Source organism: Micropterus dolomieu, linkage group LG22 (genome assembly GCF_021292245.1).
Source record: "Micropterus dolomieu isolate WLL.071019.BEF.003 ecotype Adirondacks linkage group LG22, ASM2129224v1, whole genome shotgun sequence".
NCBI lineage: Eukaryota > Metazoa > Chordata > Actinopteri > Centrarchiformes > Centrarchidae > Micropterus > Micropterus dolomieu.
Genome location: NC_060171.1, coordinates 23768295 through 23781560, shown reverse-complemented (window position 1 = coordinate 23781560; position 13266 = coordinate 23768295). Strand labels below are relative to the sequence as shown.

Below are 13266 nucleotides of genomic sequence, written 5' to 3'. Positions count from 1 at the left end.
TGATTTCAAACCATGACGTCTTAGTGTATTACCAACAGTAACCTTGGAAACAGTGGTCCCAGCTCTTTTCAGGTCATTGACCGGCTCCTCCCGTGTAGTTCTGGGCTGATTTCTCACCTTTCTTAGGATCATTGAGACCCCACGAGGTAAGATCTTGCATGGAACCCCAGTCCGAGGGAGATTGACAGTCATGTTTAGCTTCTTCCATTTTCTAATGATTGCTCCAACAGTGGACCTTTTTTCACCAAGCTGCTTGGCAATTTCCCCGTAGCCCTTTCCAGCCTTGTGGAGGTGTACAATTTTGTCTCTAGTGTCTTTGGACAGCTCTTTGGTCTTGGCCATGTTAGTAGTTGGATTCTTACTGATTGTATGGGGTGGACAGGTGTCTTTATGCAGCTAACGACCTCAAACAGGTGCATCTAATTTAGGATAATAAATGGAGTGGAGGTGGACATTTTGGAGGCAGACTAACAGGTCTTTGAGAGTCAGAATTCTAGCTGATAGACAGGTGTTCAAATACTTATTTGCAGCTGTATCATACAAATAAATAGTTAAAAAATCATACATTGTGATTTCTGGATTTTTTCTTTTTTTGATTATGTCTCTCACAGTGGACATGCACCTACGATGACAATTTCAGACCCCTCCATGATTTCTAAGTGGGAGAACTTGCAAAATAGCAGGGTGTTCAAATACTTATTTTCCTCACTGTATGCTTAATCAAAGGGTCTTAGAGCTAAGGCTGAAAAAAGCCAATACAGGGAACAAAGATAAAACAATGAGAAAAAGAAAAATCGAAAATACACATCAACATAACATCACAAAATGCTGGTTACATTATATATCTGTTCTTCTCTGGCCTGAGTAAATACATGACTCCCATTTCAGCTACAAACTGGAATCCAGTCTGAGAAAAAGTCGGGCTGAAAGCAGAGGAGAAAATGTCAAGTTAAGCATGTACATAAACAAGGCTAAACTTAGGCAAAGGGTGTGGTGTCTCCAATAGTGATGCAGGCAGCATCTGATCATCATCCCAGTATAAACCCCCATCTGACTCCACAAGCTAACCTTTCACACTTCTGCCTCACAGGAAGAGTGAAAACCTGTCTTTAGCAACTGCCAAGGCTAAAGGCATCGTTCCTCAGCAACTGGTATATATTTATACGCAAACACACATGCTACAAAGATTCCTCACCCAAGATGATGAAAGAAAACTCCAAACACAAAACCTAGAAGGGCATCAGATGACGCCGACGATGTATTAGATTCACTTTGGTCCGTTGTGCAGCCGAGCAGGTTTAAAACAGGCACACTGGCATCATTCTCAGAAAACAATTTTAAAAGTTATGCATTGTTCAAGGGGAGGAGTAGGGAGATATAAGACCTAAATCTGATATCAAGTGGTGCTAAAACAAACAGAACTCTAAAGGGATGCAGGCACGGATGAAGAAACAGCGTAGAAACAGCCCGCTGTGACTTAGTTTGTTAGGGTGTGACAATATAGCAGTCAATCCGGGGATTAAGCGGCACACCTCTGTCAACTGCTATCAAATGTAATCCCTCATCTAAATTCAATCTTCACGCTCCTGGATATTTCCTATTCTAACTGTTGGCTAACTCACACTGAGCCAGGGAGAATTTCAGTATCAGTTCAAGTAGATTAGGATGGTCCATTTACACCTGTGCCAAGAAAGCATATGAGAGAATTAGGTGAAAAGGCACAGTCGGAAAACTGCAAGAAAGGACAGAGGAAGCTTTGACAGTCTTTGACAATAAGGATAGTGAACGATTCTGAAAGCTCACAGACTACTGCATGCCACATGTCTATTAATGTGCTGGTGCTAAAAGAACACCTGCCAGGTGAATGGGCAGTGCTCCTGTTGCACATAAAGGATGTCCTGTACAGACACCCACTCACAATGATCGTGATGCAATGAACAAAAGCACGTCCCCAGTTTGATGCCAGCGGGGTACCTTTTTTGGATAGCCCCCACCCCACCATGTTTCCAGTATATCTCAATAGCTAACTGTTAAATAAAGATGAAAATGGCAAAGAAAATCTAAATGCTGCATTCATTAACATACTTCTTACTTTGTAGAAGATGGAAGATAATGGAGAATAAATACACTGCTATTGTGCAGTCAGGAAGATATCTACGGATTAATAATTTAAGTACTACCTTCAATCAGCATGCTTATAGAGTATGTCACTCCACTACTACTGTGTACTGATACTGACCTATTTTCACAGAGCGGGAAGGCATACTAATGCAGACCCTTTTACGAGGTTAACAACAACAGTAGTAGGTTTAGCCATGGGAAATTGGGCATTTGAATAAATGTTATGTGAAAAACTATGCTTATCTGTTAGTTTAGTTTCATCTTCTGGTAGGATTTGTGTTCATCATGGTGAGTCACGTTTCAAAAAGTGTGTGCACTCCACTGTATAAACTGAATGCAGTGCCACAATCCTTGTAAATTAGTAATCACTATAACTACATTTGAGCCAAAGAATGGGGGTGTTGCTGTTGTCATGTCCCTCTTGTTTTAAGATGAACATTACTTTATATAGGGATGATTCAGTGACCATCATGCTTCTTGTGGCAACAATGAATACTCCTTGGAAAGGTTGCTTGTTTTAGCAACTTGACTTGGGAAACCACTGGAAAGCTTTTAATGTGGCTCCTTGTTTGATAGAAACCGGGCTGCATCTACAGTTGGGCTTTTTATGGTTACTTTTTTTTGCTTGGCAGATCTTTAAGTATTACAAGGGAATGGAAAAAAAGAGGATGCAGCCACACACAGAAGTGATGCAGAGCTGCAGGCGCTTATTGCAGTGTGGAGGAACCTCAATCCTTCAACACATCATCAACTATCTGGCCTATTTTTCCTGTATGCAAGTTGCATCTTGTTGCCCTGAAAAAACATTTATTAAAAAATATCAATGGTGACTGCCAGACACAGATTAAAGCTGACATAGATGTTAATTTGTTGACAGAATTTATCAACAAAATTGTCAGAATTGCTCTTGCATCAGCTAATACTACCAAATAATGTAATGGCACAAGAGGGAAAAATCATGATGACATACAGTATCTCACAAAAGTGACACCCCTCACATTTTTGTAAATATTTGATTATACCTTTTTATGTGACAACACTGAAGAAATGACACTTTGCTAAAATGTAAAGTAGTGAGTGTACAGCTTGTATAACAGTGTAAATTTGCTGTCCCCTCAAAATAACACATCACACAGCCATTAATGTCTAAACCACTGACAACCAAAGTGAGTACACCCCTAAGTGAAAATGTCCAAACTGGGACCAATTAGCCATTTTCACTGGTATCATGCGACTCATTAGTGTTACAAAGTCTCAGGTGTGAATGGGGAGCACGTGTCAAATTTGGTCTTATCACTCTCACGCTCCCTCATACTGGTCACTAGAAGTTCAACATGGCACTTCATGGCAAAGAATTCTCTGAGGATCTGAAAAAAAGAATGGTTGCTCTACATAAAGATGACCTAGGCTATAAGAAGATTGCCAAGACCCTGAAACTGAGCTGCAGCACAGTGGCCAAGACCATACAGCGGTTCAACAGGACAGGTTCCACTCAGAACAGGCCTCGCCATGGTCGACCAAAGAAGTTGAGTGCACGTGCTCAGCGTCATATCCAGAGGTTGTCTTTAGGAAATAGACGTATGAGTGCTGCCAGCATTGCTGCAGAGGTTGAAGGGGTGGGAGCCTGTCAGTGCTCAGAATATACGCCGCACACTGCATCAAATTGGTCTGCATGGCTGTTGTCCCGGAAGGAAGCCTCTTCTAAAGATGATGATCACAAAAAAGCCCCCAAACAGTTTACTGAAAACAAACAGACTAAGGACATGGATTACTTGAATGATGATTACTTTGGTCTGATGAGACCAAGATAAACTTATTTGGTTCAGATGGTATGAAGTATGTGTGGCGGCAACCAGGTGAGGAGTACAAAGACAAGTGCGTCTTGCCTACAGTCAAGCATGGTGGTGGGAGTGCCATGGTCTGGGCCTGCATGAGTGCTGCCAGCACTGGGGAGCTACAGTTCAATGAGGGAACCATGAATGCCAACATGTACTGTGACATAATGAAGCAGAGCATGATTCCCTCCCTTCGGAGACTGCGCCACAGGGCAGTATTCCAACATGATAACAACCCCAGACTAGGGCTGGATGATATGGCCAAAAAGTTATCACGATAAAAAGTTTCATATCTTTCAATATTTATAATTATCACAACAAGTATCAAATCGCTATTTCTTTCGAGTTTAAAGGCTGATTTTTGCTCCTGAGTGAAAGTTGAAGAAACCTGATAGTTAATTGTGATTGATTTAAACTGTTCTTTATGGTCAACACTTGAGGCCAAACAGTGGATCACTTCACAAATCTGAGGCAGAACACTGAAAACAACTATGATCTTTTTTTACAAATACGCATGAGTAAAATTAAGTCCTAATTCATGTATGATTCAAGTGAATAAAATCAAACATTTATTGAATATCTATTGAACATTTGTTATATCGTTATTGAAAAACATTACATTGCAATAGTTATTATTGTTTTACTGTTCAGCCCTACCCCAAACACACCTCCAAGACGACCACTGCCTTGCTAAAGAAGCTGAGGGTAAAGGTGATAGACTGGCCAAGCATGTCTCCAGACCTTAACCCTAATGAGCATCTGTGGGGCGTCGTCAAACGGAAGGTGGAAGAGCGCAAGGTCTCTAACATCCACCAGCTCTGTGATGTTATCATGAAGGAGTGAAACAGGACTGCAATGGCAACCTGTGAAGCTCTGGTGAACTCCGTGCCTAAGAGGTTTAAAGGCAGTGCTGGAAAATATAGGTGGCCACACAAAATATTGACACTTTGGGCCCAATTTGGACATTTTCACTTAGGTACTCACTTTTGTTGCAAGCGGTTTAGACATTAATGGCTGTGTGATGTGTTATTTTGAGGGGACAGCAAATTTACACTGTTATACAAGCTGTACACTCACTACTTTACATTGTAGCAAAGTGTCATTTCTTCAGTGTTGTCACATGAAAAGATATAATCAAATATTTACAAATAAGTGAGGGGTGTACTCACTTTTGTGAGATACTGTACATGCCAAACACTGGAAAAATGCATTCGCGAAGAGGAATAGCATAGCTGAACCGTCCCTCTGACATGTCGTTGTGTTCTAATAAGCCTCTCAGACTTTATTTTCTGTGTTACCTTTATTGACAAGTTGTAGGGTAAACATCCAAGGTACACAAAACAATCCATACACAAACACACAAACGCACGCACGCATGCACACACGCACGCACACACGCACGCATGCACACACGCACAACATCAAAGTACATTGTGTCAGAGCGGCTTAGTGGTGAGAACGAAACAGGAGAGTTGTTTTCTACGGAGATAAAAGGCAAAAGAAAGCCGCTCCTCATTGTGAAAGTCTGCCCCAGTGTCAGGTTTGAGCTGAGATACACACAGTCACTTACCTGAACCCTCCCATCTACACAGACAATAGATGCACAGAAGTTGCTCAACACTAAGTATCAAGATGATAATAGCGGACTTTTGTTTAGAGGGAAAGCCATTGAGGAACCTGAGACTTACGGAGCAAAGAGACAGTTGAGAAGTTGAGAGCAGCGTGTGAAGGATTAGATTGATTGTTCGGGTTTTGGTCTGACAATAGAACAGAAATAGATCAAAGCACAGGTCACCAGGAGTCACTAAACTCCTTACAAAGATGACAGGTCAGGAAAGACTTGACAGCTTGTTACACTGCACTACTGCCTCGCTAAATGACTTCCTATGACATAAACTGAGGTTAATTAGTGTGAAAACTAACCCAGTTTCCCAACTTGAGCTCTGTGTTTATAAAGAGGAATAGGCGAACAGAAACCGAGCAATTGCCACGACGATCATAACATTGTTTGATTCAACAGGTACTGAACAGTCTGAGTGGAAAGACAATGTGTGCTGCTGTGTAGCAGGATGAGTTTGCTCATGTCTAATTACAGTGAGAAACTGCAGCATCGTAGCATGAAATGTGACTGAGTAGTAGACTGAACACAATGTTCAGTGTTGTTGTTTAGTTCCTTTGTTTGTGTGTGTCAGCACTGGCCTCTTGCCATGCCAGGTGAGGCACAAGAGAGGGGTGTGTGTGTGTGTGTGTGTGTGTGTGTCCAGAAATTTGATGATGTTCCTTCTAGAGCAGAGAGGAAATACTAACATAGCACAAAAGGTTCAAGAACAATCAAAAAGACAAACAAATACTTCCCTCCAGCAGGTAGAAAGAGAATTACAAGAGAACACAGGCCAGGTGTCTCAAACAACAAGTGCCAAAGAGGGATTAGTTTTGGACGCGTTGCAAAGCATTTAAGAAAAGCACAATAAACACCAGAGTCCAGGGTGGGACAGAGAAAAACGTGCACAGACGATAGCATGTGAGTTACACTGCAAACAAGCAAGAAAACTAGAAGAAAGTAAGCGAGAACAAAACAGACAACCACAGATATCTTGCACCCAGGTGTCAGTGAGATAAAGGCCACCTTGTGTTATTGCCCTAAGAACGCCAACATTACCACTCATTAACAGCTGCTCGGGCACTACAACTTGCCCACGCTAACACCGCCTACCCTCGAGAGTCATAACTACAAGAGCTTTCACTGCCGTAATGACTCAGACTCAACAATAAGCTGGGAGTGGGAGTGATATTTGGTTTGTGTCACCGTTTCTCCATGTGTCCATTTACTACACTGTGTGTATGAAAAGTAAAAAATAACAGTGTTTCCAGCACACACCGAGGCCCCAGCAGTATATCAATCAGCCATGCACCTCTCACAGGCATCAAAGACTGCAAGAAAAAAAAAAAAGCCCCTACACACCCTTATAAAACACACACACACCCTGCACTTACCCACTTTTGTGCATATATACACAAAGACACACACACCATTCTCACAAACTGACTCACCCACACTGACAAACGTGCACACAGACACAGATACACACACACACACACACAATTACATAAGCACCCTAGGAGTTTGGCAGAGAAGAGGCAAGAATCAGAGTGGGAGGCCAGGCACCTGGATGAACAGATTATGGTCTAAACCCCACCAGAGACACATAGATGATCTGCCTCAAACTTCAATTTTTCTCCCTAGTGTGGGCTCTGGCCTTCTCATTGCCTGCGGAGCACTGCGAACCTCAGTGACCTTGGCTCACGAAGGTAGTCATATCAGCTCATCACTGATGAGTGCTGACTGGTAAGGACCTCCTGTTGCATTGACAGATAATGTTTTGTCCAAACCCAACAAAACTGACATGTCATAAAACAAAAAACCCCCAACACATCAAAATAAGGCGGCCATGAAGTGGTAATACTCCATTGGACATGGGTTTTAGAGAATGATAAAGAGCAGTTTGCTTTCATTTTCTGTGTAGATATTAATATTCGCTGCTCTAGGTAACTAATGTCTGACGACTGGCTGTCCACAGTGGCCCGAACCTCCACTGCACCCCCAAATGAAAGCACTTTTGACCTCACGTCCTACCCCACTCCCTCTGTCAGTCTTCCGCAAGTCATCACTCAATAAAGACAGCCTTAAGATGGTTAGAACAGTCTATGCTGTTGAGGACTGAAGCCTCCGATTTCTGTTCTTGAGGCTGTCGCACCACCTGGTGGCCATGATGCAAAAGTTCAGCTGCATAATACTGGTCCAGAAACATTGCTGCAGTGCCAGTAAAAACAAATTTATTGCAGCCTAAAACATGAAACGTGTTATTTTTTTTTTTTATAACAGGTCGGAATTAAGCTAAACTTATACAATAGCTTAGGAGAAGTAACAACCTAAAATGACTTAACATTTACAGCCTAATCAGGACATCAGCTTGTTTTGCTATAGAGAGTTTGAATAGTCACTGGGATGCTATTCTCCATCCTCAGGGTCCAGGTTCAGGCCCCCCTGATAATTGTAATCCGACCTGCTGAAAATATGTGGAGCTCTGAGGCTGAGCAGCCAGTACTTCAGAAAGATGACAAATATGTGCAAAGAAGGTGTTTAGCAGATGAAGCATTGCAAATCCACAAATGTACCACTGGAACAATTCCTAGGCAAACTATAAGGAGCTGGAATTTGGGCGGTTTCTCCAATGTTGCTGAAACCAGCTTTAATTTTTCGCTATTTTTTATTTTATTTTATAGAAATAAATCATTACATCAGTTGATGAGATTATTCACCTGTAATCTTCTAAAAAACATACATTTAATGAGAAGCATTGCCAACAATAAACGTATTGGTGGTACTGGCACTGTTGCCGTTCCTAATAGTAATCCTTTTGATTACATAACCAGTGTTTCCCCACACATTGATTTATTTGTGGTGGCCCGCCACATTATCAACACTGACTGCCAGATATTGATATTGTTTTTGTTTTTTTTATATTAAAATGGGAAAAATCTTATTTGATTACAGAGCTGCGCATATATACGCTCAGCATCTTCACTCGCTCGGTCACTCCCTCTCTCTCGCCACAGTTACGGTGTCATTCTGTGGGAAACACTGCATAACAGTAGGTTTACTCAGCATTTGTATTTCCTTGAATTCAAGTCTACATGATGACAAGGAAGATCTGTGAGCAAATACTTACTCCAATGGAATGCGAAACTGGACAGTGTCAGGAGGCTGTTCTTTTCCCGGCCTCACCAGAGTGAGGAACCAGTTTGGTCTGAAGATCCTCAGCTGAGGGTTGCCCAGCTGGTAAAGAGGGTATCTGAGAGGAGAGGCAGACTCTTATCATCTACAGTATCATTAAAAGACATCCTGTAGTATTTACTACAATCACACTAACAACTGGGAAGATATTATAGCTTAGTTTCATTTCCTACTTGTTGCCAGAATTTGATAAATGCAAAAGATAAAAAAAGATCTATTTCAACAGAAGGGTTGTGTAATGGAAACCCACAGAATGTGATCACTGTTTGTGGTTTGCTACATGCCATCCAAACCATATTGTGTGACCCTTGATGTGATGTCTGCCATTGCAGCTGTATGGAAGTGTCTGGATTTTTAGCTGCCAAATGCTCCACTGAGTTCACCAGCTACTCAAAAACAATATCTGTCTGTTGTTTAGTGCTTGGCAGGAATTGTACAGACACTTTATCAGAGCTTTTTCACTGAAATGAGTTGGAACCTTTTCATATCTCTTTATGTCAAAGTCCAGATCACTTGAAAACGGCACAAAAGGATATGTTTGAGAATTCTGTGGTAGTCATACAAAAGAGATGTCATGTCTTCCCTTATATTTGGTAAATCAACAAGGAAAAAATCTGAAATCAAACACAATGTGTTTCCACATTACAAAAGGTCCTGCACCACTCCAGGCCAGAAGAGGAAATTTACAAACCTGTCTGCACGCAGTTTTCCTGTAACTACAATGAGGAATTACCAACTACTTTCTGTTTTACCTCCAAACAATGTGGTTTGTGTTACACTATTGGCTTGTTTATAATAGGTCTGATCGTCTAGCTGCTCTTGTTTTTTGCCTGGTCATACTGTAATGTAGATTACCGTGCTGCAGTGTTCTCAGTAGGGTTGCAACGGTATGAGAATTTCACAGTACAATAACTGTCTCAGAAAATATCACACAGTATCATGGTATACAGTATAAAACAATTATTTTTATATGATACAATGACCCTTAAAGATATGAAAACAGAAGGGTGTTTTATGTTGAACAAACGCTTTATTATATTTACAGAAAATGTTGTGTCCTGATAAAACTTGAACCCCCCCAATGGAAATGTGGGTTAAAAGTGTCCCTTTTGAAAATAAATAAAAAGATGCACAGGTGAGATTCTCCATCCAGTAGCTTTTTTTTTTCCAAACACAGATAAGAAAATGTACATGGTATGATAACTGTTCATTTTCATACCATGGTATACCAAGAAAGCAGTATACTGCGACAAGCCTAACGTTACCGCCTAGATATAAGCAAGTGGACGTCATTAGTCAAGTCAATTTTATTCATACAGTCATTATCATAAGTCTGCCTCAAAAGGCTTTACTGTAATCTTACATTAGTTACAGCTAGACACCCCCTTTCCTTACACCATGGTTGAATCCCTCAAGAACAATGACAGAATCGCCCCGATGTAGTATAAGTATATACACTGGTCTGTTACTTCACCTGTGACAATTACAGCGTCCGGAATGTCTCACAGTAACCCGCAAAGTTATTGTAGTAGGTTAATTACGACTCCAGCTGCGTGTTAACGGCAGTTTGTTTTTAGCATAGCTAGCTAATGCTGGCTACAATCTTGTTGCGTAACATAATTTAAGATTCACAGTGGACACACAAATCACCGATTGTAACGCACTGATAATGTGTAAATTAAGGCAAACAACGTGCGCAAATAGTTACATTCAGGCACTGTGTTATAGGGCAGCTGGGAGGATGAGAGATGATAACGTTAGCTGGGCTTGCTAGCTTACTAAGTTAAACTGCTAACAAGTATTTAATATCTAGCTGATGCGTCTTCCGCATATGTATATATGTAAAAATGAAAAAATGTGACACTCACAGTAGTCGTGTTACTGGCATCACTGGAACGGTTTGTTATGAGACATAAGCTGCAAGTTAGTTTTGTAGTTTTTTCAAGGTTGTCAAATGCTACACGTGCTTGGATATACTTCCGGGAAACCGGCGCAGACGCACTGGATTTGGTCCATTGTCCTTGAGGAGAACTTAGTGGGTCTGTGGCAAGAGCGTATTAATGGTTTGCAGCTATCAAATACCGGCTCATTGTGTACTGTAGGTATTTATAGTTTGATGTATTGCTTAAAATCTTACACTGGTCAAGGAACTAAATTAGAACTGTTCAAAATCAAGATTTGTCATTGGACTTTGAGAAGATATTTTGTACTACTTTTCAAGTAGTAAATGATAACAAATGAGTCTTTAAAATCTGAAAACACTGATCTGCAAAAGCATATACTACCTCATACAGGGAGCCCTTGTAATCGAGCCCTAGATCAAATGACAATGACTGAAATGGGACTCATTATTCTGATAATATCTAGCCTATTATCTTTAGATCCTGCCACAAATTGGGTTTTGTTATTCAAACTTTTACCAGTAGCCTATAGGCTACACAATAAACAGTTTGATTATAGCCCAGTGAGAAGGTGTTTTATTGTTAAAGACAGGACTGTTTATGATGCAGGGCTGACTGTTCAGTCCAGTGCCAATCAATTAAATCTGCTGAATGTTTACTTAATTCCTAGAGTTGAGTGTTTGGTTATCCATATATCCCATTTCACATGTTTTATGTGATATAGTTTATGTTAAAACACTTTCAATGTAAATTCTGCCACACATACTGTTGTTTACAGTTGGATAGATGGAGAGATTTATATATTTAGATAGTGATAATGAAACTATATAGTTCATGTTATGTATCAGAAAATCTGTAAAATCCCCCGCTTGCTATAATTTTCCCATTTTTATTGCTTTCATCTCCTCCTTGAATAACAGCAGAGCTCATTTTCTTTTTAATAATGATTTTCCATTTTGGGAATGTCCTTGTTGTGAGTATTTTCTCAGGGCACATATAATGAGACAGCAGTAGAGGGAGACCTCATCCCATGTCTCCCTCCCACAGGGGTATGGAGGAAGACATCTCACCCACTCCAATGTGCCTGCAGCGGGGGTAAGAATGATTGAAGGCCTCCTCAGTGGAACATGACTCCCTGGCTCAGCTGGTTCAGACCTGGCAGTAAATGGACCACACTATGCCAAAGAGGGAAGTTTCCATCAGTTAAGATGCCATGGAGTGTGTGTGTATGTGTGTGTAAAGGGTGCTGGAGGGCAGTTAGGCATTTGATTATTGTGCAGTTGTTGTAATGTTTACCAGTTGACACCGGTATTTATCACACTACATCAGAAAGTCCTGACACCTTTACAGTTGTCCATTTTTTTGCCTCAAGAAAAAGAAATGTTCACCAGCATCAGTTCATTGGCTGTTTACTTGTTTGTTGCTTTGAAATTGGTCATCTGACAGCGGATATGAGAGTGTACTGGAGATTTATAACGGTGGTGAGGCAGTGGTGGGGAGGTTTCTTTGAAAACGTAACATGTATTGGCCATTGCATATTACACATTAAAACATTAGATAAATAGAATAAAATCAAAGTTAAATTGAATTCCATTAATTTTAAAATCCATAATTCAACATTCATAGAGTGTTTATTAGTGAATTGAGACCATAATGTGCAAGCTGTTCCGGTTATATTATTTCATCTTTACACGTGGCAGTGGAGTAGTGGTTTGGGACTTGATGGGTACCGGTTCATTGGCTGGAGCCAATCCCAGCTGCCATCAGGCGAAAGGCGGGGCACACCCTGGGCAAGTCGCCAATCCACCGCAGGGCCACACATAGACAAACAACCAGTCACGTTCACACTCACACGTAAGGACAGTTTAGGGTCACCAATCAACCTAGTCCACATGTCTTTGGACGGTGGGAGGAAGCTGGAGCACCCGGAGACAACCCACGCAGACACGGGGAGAACACGCAAACTCCACACAGAAAGGCCGGTTCGAACCCACGACTGTGAGGCGACAGCGCTAACCACTGCACCACCGTGCCACCAGCCCAAACAAATACAGTTTCTAATTTCTAATACTGTAGGTGGCGGCATTCAAAGACAAAAAAGGTGAAGGACCTTTGTGGAAATATGAACTGATAAATTGTTAACTACATAAAGAAATGCACTTGATGAATTTGCTACAAAGCTGGTTTATCAAATGGTCAAATCTTTCAACTGCCCCAATGCCCCAGACTCTCAGGGGCCCAAAATGACCCAAGTTAACTGTGTGGAAATAAATATGTAGTAATATTACTAACAATAATATCAACATAAATAACAGTATTATTTACCACAGGGGGCTTGATACAGATCACTTTCTTCCCCTGGGCCCGCTATTTGGTTGATCCAGCTCTGACTATGTAAATGGATCTACAGTATGTGTATGTGATGACATGATTTGTGTGGCTTTTTATATATATTACTTAATATATATTAGCAAGCAGCCAAACATTATTTTACTTCTTTGTTTGTAAGACATATAAATTTAGACAAATGTATTAATATTATTTCAGTGAATGATGAATTATCCATCACTCGTATAGCTTGCAGAAAGGCATTTGTTTGTGTGTGTGTGTGTGT

The 13266-nt window shown here is 40.9% G+C and overlaps 1 protein-coding gene and 1 long non-coding RNA gene across 5 annotated transcripts in view; one reads left to right on the top strand and one right to left on the bottom strand.

The window, feature by feature from the left end:
* The window catches only part of mrpl23 (mitochondrial ribosomal protein L23), a 45998-nt gene that overhangs the window by 32136 nt on the left and 596 nt on the right, over positions 1 to 13266 (bottom strand). For 3 of the 4 annotated variants that reach the window (XM_046037591.1, XM_046037593.1, XM_046037595.1), the window contains exons 1-2: positions 10620 to 10778; positions 8687 to 8809 (exon numbers count right to left, since the gene is read on the bottom strand). In XM_046037591.1, coding sequence (XP_045893547.1) covers positions 8687 to 8809; positions 10620 to 10639 — 143 coding nt within the window. In that variant the 5' untranslated portion in view covers positions 10640 to 10778. Of the gene's footprint in view, positions 1 to 8686; positions 8810 to 10619; positions 10779 to 13266 lie in introns of those variants that run through there. The other variant, XM_046037592.1, reaches the window with a different exon arrangement.
* LOC123961846 lies at positions 10626 to 12048 on the top strand. The gene is made up of 2 exons (XR_006822797.1): positions 10626 to 10849; positions 11700 to 12048. It is a non-coding gene; the product is annotated as an uncharacterized LOC123961846 (long non-coding RNA).